The 27,462-nt window shown below is 36.6% G+C and overlaps 1 protein-coding gene across 1 annotated transcript in view; it reads right to left on the bottom strand.

The window, feature by feature from the left end:
* The window catches only part of SH3BGRL (SH3 domain binding glutamate rich protein like), a 91,802-nt gene extending 67,448 nt beyond the window's left edge, over positions 1-24,354 (bottom strand). Inside the window, exon 1 of the mRNA XM_032620653.1 lies at positions 23,887-24,354. Coding sequence (XP_032476544.1) covers positions 23,887-23,931 — 45 coding nt within the window. The 5' untranslated portion in view covers positions 23,932-24,354. The remainder of the gene's footprint in view (positions 1-23,886) is intronic.
* Between the last annotated feature and the right edge of the window lie 3,108 nt (positions 24,355-27,462).

Below are 27,462 nucleotides of genomic sequence, written 5' to 3'. Positions count from 1 at the left end.
ACAGAGGTGATGATATACCTGACACATGCAGGAAGTAGTAAACTCAGATGTCTGGACCAAACAGTGCCTCTAGTGCAGCGCTTTCCATTGATGGCATACAAGGTGATTTTTAGTACCTGATTAAAGATGTTTCTTTAATTGTATGTGTTTATGCTAATGTGTAATAGAAAAAATAGGTAATTAGCACATTAAATCCATGATTTTACTGAAATCATTGTTTGGGATAAATCAAGTGCTTTATTCACACATGCCTTCATTTATACACCCACTAAGTCCATAACCATGTATTGATTACATAGTTCTGGGGACTGGGCACTGTGCTACAGACTGAGAATACAACAGAGGTGCACAAAACAAAGACCCTGAGCCCAAGGAGTTCACAGTCTAGTGGGAAAGACAGATATAAACAGAAAATTATAATACTGGGTTGGCTGAAAAGTTCGTTCGGGTTTTCATATGAAAACCCGAACGAACTTTTTGGCCAATCCAATATGCTATGATATAAAAATATGCACAAGGTGCTACTAGATTATAAAAAGACACATAACCTAAGTTGAGGGTGTCTTCTGGAAAAGATTAAAGTATATTTAGGAAGGTTAATATGAGGATCCTGTGTGGAATGGATTGCAGAGGGAGAGACAATTGAGAGAACGATTTTTCTCCCAATAAAAGATAAAGTATCAATTTAAGTCAGCTGGCATTTTACCCTGTAGTTCTCAGAAATATATACATTATCAAATGGATGCTAAGATTCCTAATTTATGTCCTCCTATTTCTCAAGATAATATTATCAACATAACCTCACTCATTATGGGGAAAAAAAACTTTATAGGAGCAAAAGGTCAGCTAATATTTATAAATACATAGGTTTCACCAAAGAATATTCAAAAGAACATTGGGCTCAATGCAGATGCCTAAAAATGTGACAAAGGCCTAATTTTAAAAAGAAACTTCATTTTTTTTCCAAAGAAAAATTAAATTACTGCCCATACTTAGGTTAAGGTACAGCAATCTTCTTTCTGAGGCCTTGACTTTATTTACAATATAATTGGTAGTGGCCCAAATTTTGATTAACAGTCCAACTAGGATCATTATGTTTCCTTACTCTTAATTATATAAAATTAATAGAACTGGTATTAGGGGTGGCAGAACTTTCTTCAGGCTTGAAAGCCTTGAAGAAAGGTATTGGTGTTGAGAGAAATATAGTCTCCATTTGTGCAGGGCCTTTAGGAGGATGCCAGGTTTACTTAGCTCTACATTTCACTCATCAGGTCATTATCTGATCTATTATCTTCTTTAGAAAAGACAGAAATTGAGTCAGCTTTAAGCAGCAATCTCCAAGAAGAAACTAACACCACCACCCCCTCATGGTTTCTGTAATGACTTTGTTTAAAAAAAAACAAAACTGGGGACTTCCCTGGCAGTCCAGTGGTTAAGAATCCATGCTTCCAATGCAGGGGGTAAAGGTTCGATCCCTGGTCAGGAAACTAAGATCCCACATGCCATGAGGTACAGCCAAAAAAAATTTCAAAAAACACAAAAAGCAAAACAAAACTGTGTTCCCAGTCCCAGAGTTGGGGAAAAAGACTGTTGACAAAAAAAAAAAAAAAAAAAAAAAGGCTGAACAAAGGATGATTAGTGGTCCTTTTATTATACTATGTCAAAAAATGGAGTTTAAGACAAATGCAGTGGAATCATAAAGGAGACTCAAAATAAGCTTTTGTATAAAATTAAGTTAGTATATACAAACCATCTTAATCTCACAGATTGTGACCCCCAGAAAAGGCCTTTTAGTGTCTATTCTTGATTCACTCACAGTTTTGCTTCGAACTATGTAGTTTGGGGTTAAGCACATAACCTGTGCTGCAGCTTGTCTTCCTGGTTCATAAATTTTACTTTAAAGAAGCCATATTTGGGGTATATATAATACGGTTTCACAAAATTTGTTTAAATTTTAGTAAGGTCTCGAGACCGGAACCTATTGTAAATTTGCCTGAAATAGCTGAAAAATACCCAAAGAGAGTAGATTTTTAATATTTTACAAATAAGCATAAGAGCTACTGACATAGATTCAGAAGAAATGAAGGGTAAGGAGGAAATCATCCGAAAAGAGTGATTATCAATGAAAAGAATGTGATCATTTTCAATAGCATAAAATTCTTTTTCTAGAACACAATAATATTATACATTTATAAGTTTTTATATGTGTCAACTCCAATTCGGAAATGTGAATCTCACAAACAGCATTATTAGCCTATTTTCTAGAGTTGAGTTGAAGGTCCTGTATAATCTTTTCTTAGTACCCTTTTCCTAGCTTAAAATATAACTTCTTCAGGTCTCAACTTTGTTATTAAACGTCACATTCAACTAACTGCATATCACTGTGAATTCTTACAAGAGCATAGAAAAGAATCAGAGAGAGAGGGAGAGAGGAAGGGAGGAAGTAGAGGAAAGAAAAGAGAGAGAGAGAGAAGGAGAGAGACAACATAAAAGTCTATAGTATTTCTCCTTAACAGTTTAGTTAATTTTCTTTTTTTTTTAACATCTTTATTGGAGTATAATTGCTTTACAATGGTGTGTTAGTTTCTGCTTTACAACAAAATGAATCAGTTATATATATACATGTTCCCATATCTCTTCCCTCTTGCGTCTCCCTCCCTCCCACCCTCCCTATCCCACTCCTCCAGGCGGTCACAAAGCACTGAGCTGATCTCCCTGTGCTATGCGGCTGCTTCCCACTAGCTATCTACCTTATGTTTGGTAGTGTATATATATCCATGCCTCTCTCTTGCTTGTGACAAAGCGAGAGACAGGTTAGTTAATTTTCAATGGAAAAGAATGATAGGTAAAACTCTCTCATGTGCAATATTAGGATTTCAAAAGAAAACAAGGAGTTGAGGTTCTCTTGAAGCCTAATCTTGGACTACTAAAAACAAAATGCAAAATGCCAACTTATAAAAGAAAAATAGAAAAGACCATTCTGCCTTAAGAGTTTTACCAAAATGTTTCAGGCTGCTAAATAAAAATTATTTCCTTTCAAAGAAATTCAAAGTACTTGCTATTCATCACATTTTTAAAAATCTAACATTCGTGGGAAGTGGAGATAAGGTCATTTCTTCTATTTTACATGGGGAAAAAAAGCATAGAGATTAATCATTATCCTAACGCCTTTACTCCCTGATCCAAGGCTCCCTTGTTGATTAGTACACTAATGATCAGAAGGATTCCAAACAAATTACTATTAAACAACATTAAAAAGTCACAGCCTTCAGTTCAGAGTTCTAAAACAGCTGTGTTTTCTCTACAACAGTAAGTAGTATAATCCATAATTTTATAACAAAATATTTTTCTCAAAATTGAACCTTTTAAAGGCATCACATTAGGTCTTACATTAGCCATGCCATATGATTTTTTTCATTAATAACACATTCAACTATTATGAATGAACAATGCCCAATACTTGGACTTAGGGGATTATTGATTTTAAAATGTTTTTTCATGATTTTTTTTTACTCTGATGCTGATTTTGAGATTAGTATAAATTCAATAAATCACATCTCACAAAATAACCAATATATGGGAATATTCTCTTATGGCATGATCTTAGAGTGTACTAATCTACAGGCATGAACAAGGCCCAGAATGCTTCCTTAAAAAGAGAGGGGCAGAAGAGAAGAGGAAAAAAAAAAATCAGACCTATTTTAAGCTTTCCAAAACAAGGTAGGTTGTAAACTCTTTCAGGATGAATACCTTGTCCCCCACAGAGCTGAATATTTTTATCAGCAGGTATTCAGGAAATATGTGTTGAATTGATTACTGGTGGATCTCTATGTACTGTACAGTGCTTTACTTCCTTTGCTTCCACGGCTTCAAGAATCTAATCTTTCTCTTCACTATACAAAAAGAGGTAAAAAATAACCTTCACTGGTCACCCAGATTTCCACAATCTTAGTCCCAGAGTCTAGAACAACAAGGAATAGAAAGTAGTACTGTAGCATATTATCAAGGGAGGTTGTATATTTCCTTCTTTGGAGAGTTTTCTAAGAGAAAATTGATTACGATCTTTCTGGGACAGTTCACAGACAGTCATTATGTGTATAGACTGGATGACCTCCTATGATTCCTTCTACCCAGATGCTTTTAATATTTTATTTTTAGCATGTTTGATGCTGAGAAAAATGGAAAAGAGTGAAAGCCATTTTTGTTTTCACAATGAAGAAGGGACTTCCAGTGTTATACTCTAGGTTTCTTAATAACAAGTGACATTAATCAAAAAATAGATTAATTTTTACCATGCCCTTTCTATCTAGATATAGTTGCTTTAGCCCACTAAAGCACTGTTATAAACATTTGAAAGCCATAATGCTATTTTTTTTGGCCACCACACGCAGCCTGCGGGATACTAGTTTTCTAATGAGGGACAGAATCCGTGTCCCCTGCAGTGAAAGAGTGGAGTCCTAACCACAGGACCGCCAGGGAATTCCCCATAATGCTATTTTAAGAACAGTCTGGTACTAGGAGAAAATTTATCCACAAGAAAAATAAGGCCCAACTGGATTTCGATGCTATTAATCTTGGTAATGGATGGACCATTTTTGATCAGGTTCAAATGCTTGTGGTGGGGAGAGTTAGAAATATGTTGGGGGGGGGAAGGAGGAGCTAAAATTTTCTTTATTTATCTAATGATTTGGTGGAAACGTAAGGAGAAATATTGATTATTTCAGCACTTAGCCTCTTTGCTATATGCTTGACCAAAGGCAAACACTGAATAGCTTCCACACTAGAAAGTCTGGCTTAAGAGATGATCCTTATCAAATTTAGCATAGCAGTGGCATGAGTTAAACCCAAAGTAAATAAAAGGCATTGATATGTAGAACCCTGAACCAAACATTAAACCATACTGTTGGTTTAATCTTATAATTCTTGGGGAAAAAAAAGAAACAGCCAAGGAAAACAGGAAGGGAGAACGAACATAAAATGGTTGGGGTGTTATAAATAAAAGAGTTAATGAATACATCTCAGATTTTTGTAGGGCATAATTGTTTACACAAAAGCTCAAGGTCAGGGTGGTCCCAAAGTGAAGGGATTATAGAGAAATCTAAAAGGCATTTTTCAGATAATGAAAAAGGGGCATAGCATGCTTTGTTCCAGAATCCCAAGGTAACTGATAGAAATAGTTAGGCAATGATACCACAAATCTTTAATTTGTCATCACTGCTACATTTGGCTTTAATCGTAACTGTATAATAATCATGCCTGTGAAAAATGTTCACATATAAGAAGAAAGTACAAATTGTGCCTAGGATCTACTTCCCACACCCTTCTCTAGTCAAATGGCAGGAAAACTAAGTAAAACTTGAATTGAACTAATAAACTATTGTTGTTTTCAGAATAGTTATTCAAGGAGGAGATCATCATCAGGGTGACTAGAAGGGGTAGACAAAGTACTTTGAGACATTCGTTGGGAGGTAGAATATTGATTCCTGTGAGACAGCATACCAACTTTCAGGCAAGTAGTTCCTGAGGTACTTCTGCCTTTGAGTCCCTCACATACAACTCCTTATTTGTAGACTGTATAACATAGTCCCTAAAATTGATATCTCCATACTACCTCACGTCCTCTGGCTCAGGGAAGAGGCTGAGGAATCTTTATTCCTGGCTTTTTTCCCTTGAGGACCTGGGTCCAGAGTCTAGCCCAGTGGATGGCAATAAATGTTTTCTCAATGACTTAATAAATTTGGGGGTGAAAGGAAGAAAATTCCCAACACAGCCTATAGGTCCAGCATTAGCAGGACCTGCCATATAATTTATTCAAACTGTCTACCCTATGTAAGGCTCTGCACTTGAGCATCTCCGCCAAGTGTTTATATGGTATGTATGTATACATATACTATTAAGTTTGTTCAATGTTTTGACTTGGCTTTAATATCTGTTCTTTTATGTACAGAAACCTGCGTTACGTAACTTGAAAACAATTACTATAGTAGAAACAATCTCTATAGCTTGAGAAAATATTTAGAAAAAAAATTAATGCTATTATATACAACAACATGCATCTGTCTTTCTTTATCATATTCTTTTACATATAATAAAGGTTTACAACTAATCATATGAAATGAAAATTGCTATACATTTTTATTAAAACAAAATAGACACATAAATTAATGTCCACCATTGCAACTTCAAATATTTTCACGAAGCCTTATAAGGACATCAAATGGTGGTCCTTTTGCAAACATGGGTATAGAATTATGTCATAATTATCTCACTCATTAGGAAATTGTCTAACTCCCTTTCCTTTTAATTGCTTACTGGAGAGATACATGTTTTGACAACCCAAAAGTTCAGGTTATGCAATTTTCTTCCCACAGAATCTCTTAACATAAGCTGTTGCACAATATGGAATTTAATTATTATAATGATAGCCCCCTTTTAGATGTTCTCTATATATTCCAAGCAATAAGACGTTTACGCACTGTGACCCTAGTTTTATACATTAACCTGAAAGTACAGTTCTAATACTTCTCTATTCAACCACGTTATGCAGTGAAAAACTAAAATCCATCTCTGTAAATGAATGATTTTCAAAAAGTAATTAGATATTGATTTATAGTAAATCTACTTAGGTAACCAGACATGAATTATTTAGATAATATTGTGTTAGATGCTTTGTGTTTCAAAACATCACATGGTACATCACTTTTCATGAAATCTAGAGTCACCAAATTTCTGAAAGAACATACATGCTCTGTGGTTGGTGGGACCTCCCCCACACAGTCCCTGACATTTGGGCAGTGTAAGGATCCACTGGGATGTGTAGCTTTAGTTCAAGGTCAACTTTTTGGTAGAGTCAGACTAAATGCCAAGACAGATATATGCATACACCTCTCTTAAGCCCCCATGCAGACCCTGATCACAACCATACAATAAAAGGGATACAAATACATACCAAACAAAAATCATTCTTCAATTTGAACTTCAAAGTATAATGATAAGTCCTAATGCAACTGGACAAAAGTAAATGTTTAGTCACATTATCCTACAATATTTTTATATTTGCCTTTCAACAACTTCTTTTTTAAAAAATCACATAAACTCCAAGTCTGGTATAGAATTGGCCTTATTCTGGATCTTGTCACACTTCCTACTTATACCCTTTAAAACTCACCAGGTGTGGGGGCACCTTCAAGACAGTGGAGGAGTAAGTGATGGAGATCACCTTCCTCCCCACAAATACATCAAAACTACATCTACATGTGGAACAATTCCTACAGAACACCAACTGAATTCTGGCAGAAGACCTCAAACTTCCCAAAAGATGCCCTCAGGCGACCTACATGCAGAGGGGGGCCAAACCCAAAGCTGAAACCCAGGAGCAATGTGAACAAAGAAGAGAAAGGGAAATTTCTCGCAGCAGCCTCAGGAGCAGCAGATTAAATCTCCACAATTAACTTGATGTACCCTGCATCTGTGGAATACCTGAATAGACAACGAATCATCCCAAAGTTGAAGTGGTGGACTCTGGGAGCAACTGTAGATTTGGGGTTAGCATTCTGCTTCTAATTTGTTTCTGGTTTTATGTTTATCTTAGTTTAGCATATAGAGCTTATTATCATTGGTAGATTTCTTTAATAGATATGGTTGATCTCTTTCTTTTTTATCTATCTATATATCTATCTATTTTTCCCTTTTTTCTCTTTTTGTGAGTGTGTATGTGTATGTTTCTTTGTGTGATTTTGTCTGTATAGCTTTGCTTTTGCCATTTGTCCTAGGGTTCTGACTGTCCTTTTTTTTTGTTCATTTTGTTTTTTTGTAGTATGTTTTTTAGCACTTGTTATCACTGGTGAATTTGTTTTTTGCTTTGGTTGCTTTCTTTTTTCTTTCTCTCTTTTTTTATTAGTTTTTTTCATTTTTAATTTTAAATATTTTTTATTTTAATAATATTATTTTATTTTATTAATTTATCTCTTTCTTTCTTTCTTTCTCTTCCTTCCTTCCTTCCTTCCTTCCTTCCTTTCTTTCTTTCTTTTCTTTCTTTCTTTCTTCTTTCTTTTTCTCACTTTACTTCTGAGCCATGTGGCTGAAACAGTCTTGGTGTTCTGGCCAGGTGTCAGGTCTGACCCTCTGAGGTGGGAGAGCCGAGTTCAGAACATTGGTCCACCAGAGACCTCCTGGTCTCATGTAATATCAAAGGGCAAATGCTTTCCCAGAAATTTCCACCTCAACACTAAGACCCAGTTCCACTCAATGACCAGCAAGCTAAAGTGCTGGACACCCTATGCCAAACAACTCACAAGACAGGAACACAACCCCAACCATTAGCAGAGAGGCTGCCTAAAATCATAATAGGGTCATAGACACCCCAAAACAAACCACTGGACGTGGTCCTGCCCACGAGAAAGACAAGATCCAGCCTCATCCACCAGAATACAGGCACCAGTCCCCTCCACCAGAAAGCCTATGGAACCCACGGAACCAACCTTACCCACTGGGAGCACACACAAAAAACAACGGGAACTAAGAACCTGCAGCCTGCGACACGGAGAACCCAAGAACAGTAACTTAAGCAAACTGAGAAGACAGAAAAATACATAGCAGATGAAGGAGCAAGGTAAAAACTCACCAGACCAACCAAATGTAAAAGAACTAGGTAGTCTACTTGAAAAAGAATTCAGAGTAATGATAGTAAAGATGATCCAAAATAGAATGGAGAAAATACAAGAAACATTTAACAAGGACCTAAAATAACTAAAGAGTAAACAAACAATGATGAACAACATACTAAATGAAATTAAAAATTATCTAGAAGGAATCAATAGCTGAATAACTGAGACAGAAGAATGGATAAGTGACCTGAAGGATAAAATAATGGAAATAACTACTGCAGAGCAGAAAAAAGAAAAAAGAATGAAAAGAATTAAGGACAATCTCAAAGACCTCTAGGACAATATTAAACACACCAACATGCGAATTATAGGGGTTCCAGAAGAAGAAGAGAAAAATAAAGGGACTGAAAAAATATTTGAAGATATTATAGTTGAAAATAGGAAACTATATGGGAAAGGAAATGGTCATTCAAGTCCAGGAAGCACAGAGAGTGCCATACAGGATAAATCCAAGGAGAAACACACCAAGACGCATATTATTCAAAGTATCAAAAATTAAATACAAAGCATAAATATTAAAAGCAGCAAGGGAAAAGCAACAAATAACATACAAGGGAATCCCCATAAGGTTAACAGCTGATTCTTCAGCAGAAACTCTGCCAGCCAGAAGTGAGTGGGAGTGGCAGGACATATTTAAAGTGATGAAAGGGAAAAATCTACAACCAAAACTACTCTACCCTGGAAGGATCTCATTCAGATTTGACAGAGAAATTAAAAACTTTACAGACAAGCAAAAGCTAAAAGAATTCAGCACCACCAAACAAGCTTTACAACAAATGCTAAGGGAACTTCTCTAGGCAGAAAACAAAAGAGAAGGAAAATATCTAAAATAACAAATACAAAACAATTAAGAAAATAGTAATAGAAACATACATATTGATAATAACCTTAAATGTAAGTGGATTAAATGCTCCCAACAAAAGACATAGACTGGATGAATGGATACAAAAACAAGAAACACACTTCAGACCTAGGGACACATACAGATTGAAAGTGAGGGGATGGAAAAAAGATATTCCATGCAAATGGAAATCAAAAGAAAGATAGCGTAGCAGTTCACATATCAGACAAAATAGACTTTAAAATAAAGACTATTACAAGAGACAAAATAGGACACTACATAATGGTCAAGGGATCAATACAAGAAGAAGATATAATAATTTTAAATATTACACACCCAACATGGGAGCACATCAATATATAAGGCAAATGCTAACAGCCATAAAAGGGGAAATCAACAGGAACACAATCATAGTAGGGGACTTTAACACCCCATTTTCACCAATGGACAGATCATCCAAAATGAAATTAAGTAAGGAAACACAAGCTTTAAATGATACATTGAACAAGATGAACTTAATTGATATTTATATGACATTTCAACCAGAAACAGCAGATTACACTTTCTTCTCAAGTGCTCATGGAACATTTTCCAGGACAGATCATACCTTGGGTCACAAATCAACCCTTGGTAAATGTAAGAACATTGAAACTGTATCAAGTATCTTTTTCAACCACAATGCTCTGAGACTATGTATCAATTAGAGGGAAAAGTGTGTAAAAATACAAACACAAGGAGGCTAAACATTACACTACTAAATAACCAAGAGATCACTGAAGAACTCAAAGAGGAAATCAAAAAATTCCAAGAAACATATGACAATGAAGACGTTATGAACCAAAACTTAAGGGATGCAGCAAAAGTAGTTCTAAAAGGGATGTTTATAGCAGTACAATCCTACCTCAAGAAAAAAGAAACATCTCAAATAAACCACCTAACTTTACACGTAAAGCAATAAGAGAAAAAAGAACAAAAAACCCCAAAGTTAGCAGAAGGAAAGAAATCATAAAGATCAGATCAGAAATAAATGAAAAAGAAATGAAGGAAACAATAGCAAAAATCAATAAAACTAAATGCTGGTTCTTTGAGAAGATAAACAAAATTGATAAACCATTAGCCAGACTCATTGATTAAAAAAGGGAGGAGATTCAAATCAATAGAATTAGAAATGAAAAGGAGAAGTAACAACTGACACTGCAGAAATACAAAGGATCATGAGAAATTACTACAAGCAACTATATGCCAATAAAATGGACAACCTGGAAGAAATGGAAAAAATCTTAGACAAGCACAACCTTCTCAGACTGAACAAGGAAGAAATAATAGAAAATATAAACAGACCAATCACAAGCACTGAAATTGAAACAGTGATTTAAAATCTTCCAACAAAAAAAGCCGAGGACAAGATGGCTTCACAGGTGAATTCTATCAACATTTAGAGAACAACTAACCCCTATCCTTCTCAAACTCTTCCAAAATATAGCAGAGGGAGGAACACTCCCAAACACATTCTATGAGGCCACTATCACCCTGACACCAAAACCAGACAGATGCCACAAAACAAGAAAATTACAGGCCCATATCAATAAAGAACATGGATGCAAAAATCCTCCACTAAATACCAGCAAACAGAAACCAACAGCACATTGAAAGGATCATACACCAAGATCAAGTGGGGTTTACCCCAGGAACGCAAGGATTCTTCAGTATATGCAAATAAATCAATGTGATAAGCCATATTAAAAATTGAAGGAGAAAAACCATATGATCATCTCAATAGATGCAGAAAAAGCTTTTGACAAAATTCAACACCATTTATGATAAAAACCCTCCAGAAAGTAGGCATAGAGGGAACTTACCTCAACATAATAAAGGGCAAATATGACAAACCCGCAGCCAACATCATCCTCAATGGTGAAAAACTGAAACCATTTCCTCTAAGATCAGGAGCAAGAAAATGTTGTCCACTCTCACTACTGTTAGTCAACATAGTTTTGGAAGTTTTAGCCACAGCAATCAGAGAAGAAAAAGAAATAAAGAAATCCAAACTGGAAAAGAAGAAGTAAAGCTGTCACTGTTTGCAGATGACATGATACTATATATAGAGAATCCTAAAGATGCTACCGGAAAACTACTAGGGCTAATCAATGAATTGGGTAAAGTAGCAGGATACAAAATTAATGCACAGAAAGCTCTTGCATCTCTACACACTAATGATGAAAAATCCGAAAAAGAAATTAAGGAAACACTCCCATGTACCACTGCAACAAAAAGAATATAATACCTAGAAATAAACTTACCTAAGGAGACAAATGACCTGTATGCAGAAAACTATAAGACACGGATGAAAGAAATTAAAGATGATACAAACAGATGGGGAGATATACCATGTTCTTGGATTGGAAGAATCAACATTGTGAAAATGACTCTACTACCCAAAGCAGTCTACAGATTCAATGCAATCCCTATCACCAATGGAATTTTTCACAGAACCAGAACAAAATATTTCACAATTTGTATGGAAACACAAAAGACCCCTAATAGCCAAAGCAATCTTGAGAAAGAGAAACGGAATTGGAGGAATCAGGCTTCCCGATTTAAGAATATACTACAAAGTTACAGTAATCCAGACAGTATGGTACTGGCAATAAAACAGAAAGATAGATCAATGGAACAGGATAGAAAGCCCAGAGATAAACCCACGAACCAATGGTCACCTTATCTTTGATAAAGGAGGCAAGAATATACAATGGAGAAAAGACAGCCTCTTCAATAAGTGGTGCTTGGAAAACTGGATAGCTACATGTAAAGGAATGAAATTAGAACACTCCCTAATACCATACACAAAAATAAATTCAAATGGGTTAAAGCCCTAAATGTAAGGCCAGACACTATAAAACACTTAGAAGAAAACATAGGCAGAACATTCCATGACATATCACAGCAAGATCCTTTTTGACCCACCTCTGAAAGAAATGGAAATAAAAACAAAAATAAACAAATGGGACCTAATCAAACTTAAAAATTTTTGCATAGCAAAGGAAACCATAAACAAGACAAAAAGACAACCCTCAGAATGGGAGAAAATATTTGCAAATGAAGCAACTGACAAAGGAATAATCTCCAAAATTTATAAGCAGCTCATGCAGCTCAATATCTAAAAAACAAACAACCCAATCCAAAAGTGGGCAGAGGACCTAAATAGACATTTATCCAAAGAAGATATACAGATTATCAGCAAACCCATGAAAGGATGCTCATCATCACTAATCATTATAGAAATGCAAATCAAACCTCTATGTGGTATCACCTCACACCAGTAAGAATGGGCATCATCAAAAAATCTACAAAGAATAAATGCTGGAGAGTGTATGGAGAAAAGGGAACCCTCTTGCACTTTTAGTGGGAATATAAATTGATAAAGCCACTATGGAGAACAGTATGGAGGTTCCTCAGAAAACTAAAAATAGAACTACCATACGACCCAGGAATCCCACTTCTGGGCACATACCCTGAGAAAACCATAATTCAAAAAGAGTCATGTAGGGCTTCCCTGGTAGTGCAGTGCTTGAGAATCTGCCTGCCAATGCAGGGGACACAGGTTCGAGCCCTGGTCCGGGAAGATCCCACATGCTGCAGAGCAACTGGGCCCGTGAGCCACAACTACTGAGCCTACACATCTGGAGCCTGTGCTCCACAACAAGAGAGGCCGCGACAGTGAGAGACCTGCACAATGTGATGAAGAGTGGCCCCTGCTTGCCACAACTAGAGAAAGCCCTCACACAGAAACAAAGACCCAACACAGCCAAAAATATATTAATTAATTAAACAACAAAGAAGAGTCATGTACCACAATGTTAATTGCAGCTCTATTTACAATAGCCAGGACATGGAAGTAACCTAAGAGTTCGTCAACAGATGAATGGATAAAGAAGATGTGGCACATATATACAATGGAATATTACTCAGCCATTAAAAGAAACAAAATTGAGTTATTTGTAGTGAGGTGGATGGACCTAGAGTCTGTCATACAGAGTGAAGTAAGTCCGGAAGAGAAAAACAAATACCATATGCTAACACATATATATGGAATCTAAAAAAAAAAATGGTTCTGAAGAGCCTATGGGCAGGACAGGAATAAATACGCAGACATAGAGAATGGACTTGAGGACACGGGGAGGGGGATGTGTAAGCTGGGACAAAGTGAGGGGGTGGCATGGACATATATACACTATCAAATGTAAAATAGATAGCTAGTGGGAAGCAACCGCATAGCACAGGGAGATCAGCTTGGTGCTTTTTGTCCACCTAGAGGCGTGGGATAGGGAGTGTGGGAGGGAGATGCATGATGGAGGAGATATGGGGTTGTATGTATATATATAGCTGATTCACTTTGTTATACAGCGGAATCTAACACACTATTGTAAAGCAATTATACTCCAATTAAGATGTTAAAAAACTCACCAGGTGTTTGTCTTATTGCCTGGCCCAGTCTCTATATCACCACCACCACGCCTGAGTGCCCTCTCAATATTGCTCTGAAGATTTAAGTTAAGACATTTATTTCTAAATTTTTTAAGTAGAAACTCATTGAAAAATCTTCACCCCAACCACTTCCATTTTTTGAGTTCAAAATATTTAGTTGATGTGCAAGACCAATTAATTATGTTTAAATTTCTGAAAGTATGAGATCAGGTTCTACAATTTTCAGTAATAGATTTCCAATGACGATACTTGCAGAAGTTTTCTTCCATAATACTCTTAATTTTATGTCATTTATATTTCACTTGTTAGGGTAATGAGAAACAAAGAAAGGTTTAGTGATGTACTCAAATCACACGGACAACAGGACGTAACGCATACCTCACCCTAAATCTACATGCTCTAGTTAAAAACTTAAATTCCCTTCCCCAACCAATGTGTCTTATCTACTTTTAGTTAGACTGCCTTACACAAGGTAATTTTCTTATATTGGGATAAAAGTACATGTTCTGCAATCTAACTAATCATATACACTAAGCTATTATGACTTTAATTGTCTGCTCTAAAGAATTTTAAGTTTTTTACATGATGTAACAGGCCACTAGAATTATTCTTGGTACTGCTATAGACCAATTAAGAAGTACTTTTCATGATTTTCCAAGTTCAGAAGAAAAGCAATTTTACAATGACTTTTAAAGTAGTTTCATAGCTACATTCATGCTGGGTAATGAATAAATAACACTCAGTAGGCAGAACTGCATAAAGGTTAAGATTATGGGCTCTGGAATCAGACAGACACGAGGGGTGCTTTGCTAGCTCTCTGACATTGCTAGCTCTCTGAGCCTGTTTCCTCTTCCTAAAAATAGGCAAAATAACAGGCGATTAAGAGGTGCAAACTACTATGTGTAAAATGTATAAGCTACAAGGATATATTGTACAGCACACGGAATATAGCCAATATTTTATATTAACTATAAATGGAGCACAACCTTTAAAAACTGTGAATCACTAGTTGTACACCTGAAACATATAATATTGTAAACCAACTATATCACAATAAAAAAGAATGAAAAAAAGGAAGAAAATAATGGACATAATAGGAATACTGTCTTAATTGGGTTGTCACAAGAATTAAATAACACACCTAAAGTTCTTACCACTATGCCTGGCACATTTTAAGAGCTCAAAGAATGATAGCTGTTATTATTATCAACTAAAGCTGACAAATTATTTGCATGAGAAATTAAAGTGCAATGTTTTATCATATTTTTAACATATTAAGTACTTGTCTACACTCATCTTGCTTCCAAATCACACTGGATAGAATGGTTTCTCATAAAATACAGCCATTATTAAATATATATTTACTGTTTTAATTTCAGTGTTGAGAAATATGCTGCACTAATGGTAAAACAATTGGCTGAGTAGTGGCGAAACAAACAGACAAAATTTTCCCATGTTGTAACTCTTAACTGGGATGAACTTTCTCCGGTGTCTAAAAGGTGAAGTTCTTTTTGTCTTGACTCACTGCTGGAAATCCCCTCAGCAAAACTGGCTCCGCTCTAACTCTATGATAGGGTCTTATTTCCAGAAAGGACTAAGCAGAAAGAACAGAACTCAAAGACTAGAGTCCAGAACCAGAGTTTACAAGCCATAGATGTACTGCTTTCTTGATCAATTCAGATTTATAGAATCATAAAAAGCCACATTTTAATTATGCTGGTCTATAACCACACAAAGATAGTTTTCAGGGAAGAGAACCAAAGTCATAAAAGTTCAATATGTGTCACAAATGCTATTTAAAAATGTGCCCTTGGTTAGGCAATTTTATTTTAAAAAGAACTAAATTGTATATGAAAATGTTGCTACTAACCTATCTCCCTCACTTTCACCTAACTCTCACATGCAGATTACGGATGAAGACACATTTGCCTAGTTAGGCATCATCCAGTCTTTCTCTTTCTTTTCAGGCATCATCCAGTTATTAAATGGCAGTTATAGATTCCCAATCACATGATAAGATTTTAATGTATTATTGACACAATTTCTGTCCAATATCTCTACTCTAAAAGGGAGTGTAAATAGCACAGTGTTTAGGAGCCAGTTCTGGAGTCAGAACAACCTGGGTTCTAATCCCAGTTCTGCCATTTGTAACTGTTTTATCTTGAGCAATGTACCTAGTTTCTGGGTCTTAGAGATATCCCTTCCACTTACATGAAATGGATCTATTACTAGTACTTACCTCAAAATGTTATCACAAGTATTAAACTAATTGAAATAAAGTATGTAAAGCACTGGGTACAGTGCCCGACATACACAATGCATAAATAAATGTTAGGCTTTACTATTACTAAAGTCAAATCTTGATTAGTCACATTAATGAAAAGTAATGAAACAAAAATCTAGCATCACTAACACTGAATACTATTAAATATATAATTTTTTAATTGGTCGTGATATTTTACAGTTTATATTTAACTTTTGCCTGATGTTCTGGCAACCTAAAACAGTTCAAACAAACTAATAAAGCCAGAATGTGAGGGACTGAGCTAGAAAATAATCCCCTTGCTTAGAATTCTTCTCTATTGACCAAGTGTGAAAAGTCAGCTTTGCTCTCATATTAATAAAAATAGTCATCATAAATGAGCTGCCCCTTCTCTCTAAACATATGTTTGTTTAATTTTGGTCTGCATCAGAGGAAGTAATTAAGTACTGGGTTTAAAAGGTTTTCTGGTGGGTTGAAAATTAGAGCTGAAAGCAAACATATCGTCAGACAGTCATCAACAAATTGTCAACCTGTTTAATTTTATCGGTAAGAAATGAAACACAACATTCACCCTTGAAAATTCAATTAAAGCAGAAAATATTCCTGTAAAAGATATATGTTTTATGGCACAATATATATTTTAGAAAAGAATTTAGAGATTAACTACAGAGAATTAGAACATTCTAACTGATTGTGTCTGGGGCTTCAATCTTTTTTTTCCAGCTCAACCTAGGGGGAGGGTTGACCTTATGGTTTATTGATCAAAACCCTTTCCTCAATAGAGTAACTAGTCTTTGAGCGAAAATGAACCTATTTTATCCCTTTATCCTACCAGATTAGGAAACTTTTACTACCCTTCTGCAATATATTCTTTCTTATAACCATTCTACTTTCAAGTACCATATAATCACCATCATTGATAACTGTTTCCCAAGCCTCTTTAAATTGGACCAAAGTATTCCAAAGGCTTTGCCATTGTTGCTGTGTGTTTAAGGAAATCAGTCACCAAATATAGGGCACCAATCTGAAGGCAATGATCTTGAGTTCCCGCATTTGCCACGGAGAGCTCCCATTTTCCATTGTTCAGGGCATCCGAAAAGCATATCCAAACAGTCATCTCATGAAGAGTTTCTAATTTTTCTCTTAGTTTATGAATACCTTTACACAGCATTCAAACAAACCTTGGCAGCTACGAAAAAGACCATAGCATACATCAAATTGATGTTCAATTTATAAATACAGAGACAGAGAAGCTACCATATGTGACAAACCTACAGCTAACATCATACTCAATGGTGAAAAGCTGAAAGCATTTCCTCTAAGATCAGGAACAAGACAAGGATGTCCACTCTAGCCACTTTTTTCAACATAGTTTTGGAAGTCCTAGCTATGGCAATCACAGAAGAAAAAGAAATAAAAGGAATTCAAGTTGGAAAAGAAGAAAAACTGTCGTTGTTTGCAGACAACATGATACTGTACACAGAAAATCCTAAAGATGCTACCAGAAAATTCCTAGAGCTCATCAATGAATTCAGTAAAGTTGCAGGATACAAAATTAATACAGACATCTGTTGCATTTATATACACTAACAATGAAAGATCAGAGAGAGAAATTAAAGAAACAATACCATTTACCATCACATCAAAAAAAAATAACAAACTTAGGAATATACCTACCTAAGGAGACAAAAGACCTGTACTCCGAAAACTATAAGATGCTGATGAAAGAAATCAAAGACAACACAGACAGATGGAAATATATACCATGTCCTTGGATTGTAAGAATCAGTATTGTCAAAATGACTATACTACACAAGGCAATCTACAGATTCAGTGCAATCTCTATCAAATTACCAATGGCATTCTTCATAGAACTAGAACAAAAAAATCTTAAAATTTGTATGGAGACACGAACGACCCCAAGTAACCAAAGCAATCTTTTTTGTTTTTTGTGTTTTTTTTTTTTTTGCAGTATGTGGGCCTCTCACTGTTGTGGCCTCTCCCATTGTGGAGCACAGGCTCTGGACACGCAGGCTCAGTGGTCATGGCTCATGGGCCCAGCCGCTCTGCGGCATGTGGGATCTTCCTGGACCAGGGCGTGAACCCATGTCCCCTGCATCGGCAGGTGGACTCCCAACAACTGCACCACCAGGGAAGCCCCAAAGCAATCTTGAGAAAGAAAAACAGAGCTGGAGGAATCAGGCTCCATGACTTCAGACTATACTATAAAGCTACAGTCATCAGAGCAGTATGGTACTGGCACAAAAACAGAATTATAGCTCAATGGAACAAGATAGACAACCCAGAAATAAACCCACATAACTATGGCAATTAATCTATGACAAAGGAGACAAGACTATAAAATGGAAGAAAGACAGTTTCTTCAGTAAATGGTGCTGGGAAAACTGAACAGCTACATATAAAAAAATGAAATTAGAATATTCTTTAACACCAGACACACAAAAAAAACCTCAAAATGGATTAAAGACCTAAATGTAAGACCAGACACTATAAAACTCTTAGAGGAAAACATAGGCAGTACACTCTTTGATATAAATCACAGCAAGCTCTTTTTTGATCTATCTCCCAGAGTAATGGAAATGAAAACAAAAATAAACAAATGGGACCTAAATAAACCCCAAAGCTTTTGCACAGCAAAGGAAACCATAAACAAAATGAAAAGACAACCCACAGAATGGGAGAAAATATTTGAAAACAAAGCAACTGACAAGGGATTAATCTCCAAAATTTACAAACAGCTCATGAAGCTCAATATCAAAAATAAAACAAATAACCCAATCAAAAATATGCAGAAGACCTAAAGAGACATTTCTACAAAGAAGACACACAGATGGCCAAGAGGCACATGTAAAGACACTCAACATTGCTAATTATTAGAGAAATGCAAATCGAAACTGCATTGAGATATCACATCACACCAGTTAGAATGGCCATCATCAAAAAGTCTGCAAACGATAAATGCTGGAGAGGGTGTAGAGAAAAGGGAAATCTGCACTGTTGGTGGGAATGTAAATTAGTACAGCGAGCATGGAGAACAGTATGGCGTTTCATTAAAAAACTAAAAATAGAGCTACCATATGATTCAGCAATCACACTCCTGGGCATATATCCAGAGAAAAACATGGTTGGAAAGGATACATGCACCCCAATGTTCACTGCAGCACTGTTACAATAGCCAAGACAGGGAAGCAACCTAAATGTCCATCGACAGATTAATGGATAAATAAGATGTGGTATATATATATATATATATAATGGAATAATACCCAGCCATTAAAAAGAATGAAATAATGCCATTTGCAGCAACATGGATGCACCTGGAGATTATCATACTAAGTGAAGTAAGTCAGACAGAGAAATACAAATAGCATATGATATTGTTTATATGCAGAATCAAAAAAAATGATACAAATGAGCTTATTTACAAAACAGAAACAGACTCACAGACTTAGAGAATAAACTATGGTTACCAGGGGGGATGTGGGGGGGGGAATAGATTGGGAGTTTGGGATTGACATATACACACTGTCATATTTAAAATAAAATGCCTTCCCATGAAAAAAAAAAGAGACAGAGGAGCAAAATACTCTTCACCTAAATGCAATTACTTTTGGATCATATAGATGAAGAACTGTGGCTTGTTGTTCTACATCCATATTATCCCAGTGAAGAAAATACTGCCTAGTGACTAATGATTTGGCAATCGCAAGTGTTCATTTTATTTGCTTGTTTCTATAACTCGTGCACAGAATAACACCACAGAGGGAAATCACATATATTTCATTTACTATATGGACAATCCAAGCTACAACTAGTTTATGTTTTAGCAGTCATAAAAGAGATCATTTTACAAAAGTTAGACCATAAACAATACCCTCAGAAATCTACAATCTATCTATCTACCACAATCTTAAAATTTCTACACCAAGCACATCTAAAATGCATAGAGACTGTGAAATGCAGATTATTATGGATCTGAGGAAAAGAAGTATGGGAAGAAAACTCCAAACCAGTTATAATTCTCCAAGCTATCATCTCTCTAGCAATCCTGATCAAAGGCCAATGTTGATTTTTGTTAAAAGTTATTGAAATTTATTAAGTTTATTATAGGTTCTGTGCTTACTAGTCTTTTTCCATTAAATGCAAACTTACAGGACATTACAATATTGAGGAAAAAATATGGCATATATTATTTTGTTACAATAGGTCAAAACATGCACAAACAGTTTTGAACAGGCAGAAATCACTTCCTACTGACAAACTTGGGAGGTGCATTCTTGCTAAATGGTTTTCATAAAAAAAAAAGTATTAAGACCTGAATTTTCACCTTGACCTATACTAGACCAGTTCCAAATCTGCATCTTCTCTATCTTCCTGGCCTTCAGTGAATTAAGCCTACTTACTGACATTCACCTTTAGACATGCTATCCCTCCTCTACACTAGCTCCTCATTTTTCTATTCTCCTGTATGTATATGCCCAAGCAATTCCACTTACAGGACTTACTCCCTTCTGTACCTCTCATCTCATGTTCACATTTATCTCTGCATGCCTCCTAGCTGTCATGCATCACTGGGACGATGTATTTCTTTAAACATATGTCATTTGGATTCAAACAGCTTGTGTTGAATTCAAGCTCTGTGGCTTACTATTTGTGTGACCTTGAGAAAGTTGTTTAACCTCTCTAAACCTGTATTTCCTTATCCTGAAAATAGAGATAATCATAGTATCTAACTCATAGGACTAGAAATTGCCAAGAAAAACTGAGATTCTACCCGACACACTTAAGTGTTCCTACTTACTAACACTATTATGGCTACTATCAAGAAATCCATTGCAAAAACTAATGTACCTTGGGCTTCCCTGGTGGCGCAATAGTTGAGAGTCCGCCTGCCGATGCAGGGGACACGGGTTTGTGCCCCGGTCTGGGAAGATCCCACATGCCCCGGGAGCGGCTGGGCCCGTGAGCCATGGCCGCTGAGCCTGCGCATCCAGAGCCTGTCTTCCGCAACGGGAGAGGCAGAAAAAAAAAAACAAAAAAACAAAAAAACCCAATATACCTGCTTTCATCTCTAAACTTTTTTTTTTTTTTTGCAGTCCGTGGGCCTCTCACTGCTGTGGCCTCTCCCGTTGCGGAGCACAGGCTCCGGAGGCGCAGGCTCAGCGGCCATGGCTCACGGGCCCAGCCGCTCCGCGGCATGTGGGATCTTCCCAGACCGGGGCACGAACCCGTGTCCCCTGCATCAGCAGGCGGACTCTCAACCACTGCGCCACCAGGGAAGCCCTCATTTATAAACTTTTGAGAAGCAAGTGCTATACCTCTGTATTAGGGCAGAGTTGAGTACAAGTTTGAAAAGTTTTGTTTTTTTTTTAATTGGTCTATGAAGGAAAGGGAGTCTTAAGGTCACACTAAGTTACAATCATCATAGATCCTCCCTTGCCTGATACAACATCTAGTATTGGTTATTTTTATGAAAATCACTAGCAGGAGTAAGAAAATAGTCAAAGATTCACAATCCAAAACCAAAAGCTTTCTTTTAAATGCTCTTCAGAAAACTACGCTTAGTCACTTATAGAAGCATCTCACATTGTACAATTGCTGGATTCGTGTTAGGATGTTTGACCCAAAATTTCTAAACCGTATGTTAAAAACAACATGACAGCTTTCTTAAAGGAAAAAAAACCTTAGTATTCCAAGCTGAAGAGTCCCCATTTATGTTACAAAGGAGCTCTTCTGAAGTATACTCATTTTATCCTGTTTTAATATTATTTAAAAGTACTATAAGATTATAATACAATAAGAATTTATTTTGGCAATATGCAGTAGAATTTTGATATCAGGTTCATAGGAACTATAATTACTGCAACAACAAACAAATTTATAATTACCCATAAGAAAAACAATTGAAACAAAACAAAAAAAGCATAAATATTTCTTATTTGCATAGTCTTCAACAATGGAATCTAATAATGTACATAGTAGGAGACAGTAGTCATTTTTAAGGCCCTAAGAAACTTAAGTCTTAACAAAGAGAGAGGTATAGTTGTTCTTATTTGAATAGAAATTCTGAAAGGTGTTTCATCTTGAATCTGCTTTTCAGGGAGGGGTAGAAGAGCAAGAAAGCAAAGAATAAATAGCAGTACTGAAACTGCATGTCACCCAAAGTGAAATCACCAAAACTAGCTTGCTGATCTGCCCAACCTAATTAGGGATTTAACTAAAGGTAATAAGCTGATGTTTTAAATTTTACAATTATTTTATTGGAATTGAGACCCTGGGCAGCTTTAACATTATTTTAAATATCATAATATATATGGAAAATAATAAGGCAAGAGGCTCATAAAGTGAAGTTCAAAGACAATATAAAAAGTTTTATTTTTTCCAACCTAAACTTGCTCCAAAAGTGTAACTTTAAGTATTCTATTTCAAAACTGTCTAAACACACCCACAAGTGGTAGCCAGAGAAGACAAGTTGAAGGTTCAAGCTCCTTGTGATTTCACGCAACTTTCAGTTCTATTCCAAACCCTCTTAGGGGGTAAACGAAACAAAAACAAAAACACAACAACAGAAAACATGGGATAGCTGCTGCTCTGAAGCTTAGAAGAGGGAGGGGGTTCATACATTCTACATTCTGATCCCACACATCTGCTCTTGCCACTGTTGGCTTTTCTCCTGAGCTGTGAAACACAGAGACACTTTCATTTACCATGAATATACACTCTGCTTTCACCCCAGCTTAGCCTATTTCTCCCCACAACTGGTGAAAATTGTTATTCTAAATTAAGAGCATGGGGGATGAGAGAGGGTTTCCCTATCATTTGAAGAAGCCACCATTGGAATCCGCAAATACACAAGAAGGCACTTGTTAGTTCCCTTCCAGTTCTCAATGTATTTGAAGCAGTTAGAAACTGTTTGAAGTAGCATCTTTTGAAAGAAAAGAAAAGGTCAAAATAAGGGACAATATGGAAGGGAAAAACAGGTCCCTTGTTACATTGTTTAAAAAGAAAACCCACAACTTTATATCATTGTTCCCAACTTCTGCTCCCATTCTGTCTAGTTATAACAGACTCTTTAGGCTGAAGTTAAATACCCCCTCCTACACAGTGGCAAAATATAACTATTTGATTACAAGGGTCTCACTCTGTGAAATATAATCACAGTGCCTCAGTAGGCATCCACTCAGTCATCATCATTAACAGCATGTTTTACATCCTTTACAGATGTGCACTCCTGCCCCTGCCTCAGTACCTACAGCAAATATGTGAAATGTCCCACTCTTGAAACTTACCAGTGTGAGACTTTCTTGACTTCTTCACCTAACCCCAAAGACCCTATACCACCATCTCCCATTTACCAAAACTCGGTAGCTTTCTTTTTTCTTCAGAGAAGAAATGTGGGACTAACATCACTAGGCAAACAAAGCTAAACTCCATGGAAAAATGAAATCGATGCAACAAAGAGAAGAAAGGGAAGAAGGGGGTGGGGTGGGAAATGCGGGTGTCTAACGAAGGAGAAACTGCCAGACTAACTTCTGCAATTTAACGGTTCTGGGGCAGCAGGAGACTGATGTGTAGAAAAACAACAAAGGTGGGCTTCCCACCCTCCTTACCGCCGTGGAGCCAGAGGAAGATGCAATATACACACGGATCACCATCTTGGTTGGGAACAGCGGCTGTAGTTGCTTGAGTCCTGCAAACGCCTGGAGAGCAGCTGCAGCAAAGGCTGGAATCAAGCTAGGGGCCTTACAGAGGTTGGGAAAGAAGGGTGGGGGAAGGTGGAAGGGGAACTCGCCAGAGCCCCGCCTCCTCTCTTGGCTGCTTTCACTGGGCTCAGAGGGCGGCAGTCCCAGCCCCAAACCCCGGAAGGCACAGGCTCGTTTACATCATTTCTAAATTTTTTTTTTTAATTGGGAATCTCGAATAGCACCGCGAGATCTGTTGAAACATTTATTTTTGACCATTCCCTCTCTGAGAAGAGGGAAAGGAGAAAGAAAAAGAAAGAGAGAGCGTTGAATTAAATTAGATTGCGATGAAGGATCTTTTCCCATGTAGACTCAAAGTTCTGCGTGTAACTTCCTGCTCAGAAGTGTATGCAAATAAGATGTCTTCTTTAAAAGAGGAAGTTCTGCGTTGAATCCAGACACTAGTGATAAAGACCAAGTTCTCAAAGCCTCGTGCATTTTAAGACTCCTATTACGTAGTGATTGTTCTGATGTTAGCTGGTGGCAGGAATTGGACCTTGAAGCACTGAGTGCTGCCTTGGAAGGTTTAGGAAAAGTATCAAGTTTCCCAAAGCCCAGAAACAGCAGGATTGGTTTTCTTTTTGAGTTTTGCTTTGTGTTAAATTACGGAATCCTGTTTCCGTGAGAATTTGCAGGAAACCTGATTGACTGGCAAACTCAAGAATGGAGGAAGAAACTGCAAATCAAAAAAAAAAAAAAAAAAAGGAAAATACAGTGTAAGAACGTGAAAGATTTCTGTTACGTTTTGTTTGCTTTCTAACTGACTGTGGAAAGGGAGTTTGTATCATATGTTGCAGGAGACGTGGAAATGGTGAACAGAGAGAGCAAATGGTTATTTGTAGCTCTAGGGAAATGAGCAAACAATTGGTAATGCCCAGAGAGGGACCATATACTTCAAAAGTGTAATTTCACCTTCCCAAATTATGTCAAATGAACAGAAATAAGGAACTTGCAAGATGAATGAGAGTGGAGAAAGGGTGTCAGTTGCCTGCCCTACTTCTTTACTTTTACTTTGAAGTTTGTCATCCCTCTCCATTCTAGTGATTTATCATCTTTGTCTAGGTTCAGTAATTGTAACAGCTTCCTAACTGTTCCCTGTTCACAGATTCTCCCTTCTCCAAACTCTGTGATCCATACAACAACCTCAAGAGGTGGATATTATCACATCAATTTTTCAGATGAAGAAACAAACCCAGGAAAATAATTTTCCTAAAATTATTTAGCTAGTAAATTCCAGAGTTAAGATTGGTCTTCAAGTCCAACCAACTCCAAAGGCCACCCTCTTAAATATCATTTTAATACACTGCCTGTAACAGGGAAAGTACTCAATAATTGTTAGCTATTTTTCTTCCTAAAATATCAGTTTCATGTGTCACTAAAGACAATGTAGGCTGAAATACTTAAGATAGGTTTCCAGGGCTTCCCTGGTGGCGCAGTTGTTGAGAGTCCACCTGCCGATGCAGGGAACATGGGTTCGTGTCCCAGTCTGGGAAGATCCCACATGCCGTGGAGCGGCTGGGCCCGTGAGCCATGGCCGCTGAGCCTGCGCATCCGGAGCCTGTGCTCCACCACGGGAGAGGCCACAACAATGAGAGGCCCACACACAGAAAAAAAAAATAGGTTTCCATTGCTAGATTATGTTTCTAAAGTGCTCCCACCATAATCTGGCCCTACACTATCCATACAGTCTTACCCATTGCTCCCCCAAACTAACTTCCTTGAATAATCATTGGTGGCTCTCCACTGCAATAACCATACTTATTACCATTTCCATGCCTTGGCTCTTCCTGTTCCTTTCTTTGCCTTTTCCCCACATCGTCATACTTTTCTGCCTTCTCCATCTGTCCAACTCTTACCTTTATTAGATGCAAATAAAAATCTTTATACAAATGATCAGGCTGAAGTAAGTCAGGGTGACCTAGCCACCCTCATCATGGTCAACATCAGGGTGACTGTTATTGTGCTTCTTAGACCACAGAACAGGAAAATCTTCCTTCAGGTTGTGATTTGGCATAATGGGCATAATTTGCCATATAATAACATAATCTAACCTACCACCTCTCAGTGGTCAATATATATTCTATTTGGACCTATAGTTTATTTTGAATTGATGAAAAACATAAAGAGAAAGAAAGGAAAACTCTTCTATGTATTCTACATACGCATATGACAAAATTAATATCTCCAGAAAACTGAGTGGCAGACAGGATTAGCAATGAGTCCAGTGGATCTTATCAGGAACTTTGAGAAATGGGAAGACAATTCCTGGTGTTTCATTTCTTTTAAATACAGATGTATTAACCTAAGTGAAAAATTTCCCCATAAATTCATATATAAGCAAAATCTATTGGTCCTTATTAACAATACTTGGGATACAAGGGGCAGGGGGGCTTTACCAATGATTTTATCCTAGAAAATAACATTGTAGGTTATATTATACTTGTTCCTTACTATAGTTAACCATCTCTGGAATGTACATTTTAGAATGGTCATTTTTGCTTCATTTTAATAGTTCATAGAGCAGTCTCCAAAACCATCTGTTCATATAATTCAACTGGAAAGGTTAAGGTCTGATTAAAGAAGATGGATCAAGGGTTTTCAAACAGTATTTGTGACCAATTGCCACAGGAAATCTATTCATTTTTTAATGAAATAATATTTTTCATAAATTATAAAATGATTTTATACTGTGTGCAGAAAACTTAACAAACGTTGACAAGAAAAAAATCACCCACATTACTATTTAATATAGTAATACTACTATATTAAAAGTAGTATCTGGAGGTAACTACTTTTAATATGATGGCATAAGCCTTTCCAACCTAGTCAGAGATAGATAGATGAGGGTGGGTTGAGGGGTTGAGAGAAGTGGTAAAGAGGAAGAGAGAGAGAGAATGTGTTTTTCAAATTTATTACAAGATACATACTATTTTTTAAATCGCTCTTTGTCACTTAGAAAATATATTTTAAAACTTAGCACAGGACAGAAAATATTATCCTACATGATTTTAATGGCTTTACATGATTCCATTTTACAGATGTACCAAAATGTATTTAAACATTTCTGTATTGTTGAACATATTGCTTGTTTTTAATTATTCTATGTAGTTAGGACTGCAGTATACATTTATCAATAAATCTTTGCCCACATCTCTAAAAGTTTTTTCAAAGTAAATTCTTAGATGTGCAATTGCTGGCAAACTGGAGAGTTACTCCAGCCTATTGTTATAATGTTATAATTTGGACCCAGTATTGCCCTGATCTGAGAGGAAAAGAATGTTGATTTCATTGAAAAACTAGCTGATGTTTTCCCAATCACAAGAATTCGGTTGGGGAGGTTTGAGTAGAGGCTTTATGGCCATGGTTGTAGAGAATGGAATCTAAGGACAGTTCTTGGCAGGTTTTACTCTCCTCTTCTCCCTCACTGATTTTCCTGATATAAGT

Source organism: Phocoena sinus, chromosome X (genome assembly GCF_008692025.1).
Source record: "Phocoena sinus isolate mPhoSin1 chromosome X, mPhoSin1.pri, whole genome shotgun sequence".
Taxonomy (NCBI): Eukaryota; Metazoa; Chordata; class Mammalia; order Artiodactyla; family Phocoenidae; genus Phocoena; species Phocoena sinus.
This window is presented reverse-complemented; position numbering and strand designations above follow the sequence as displayed.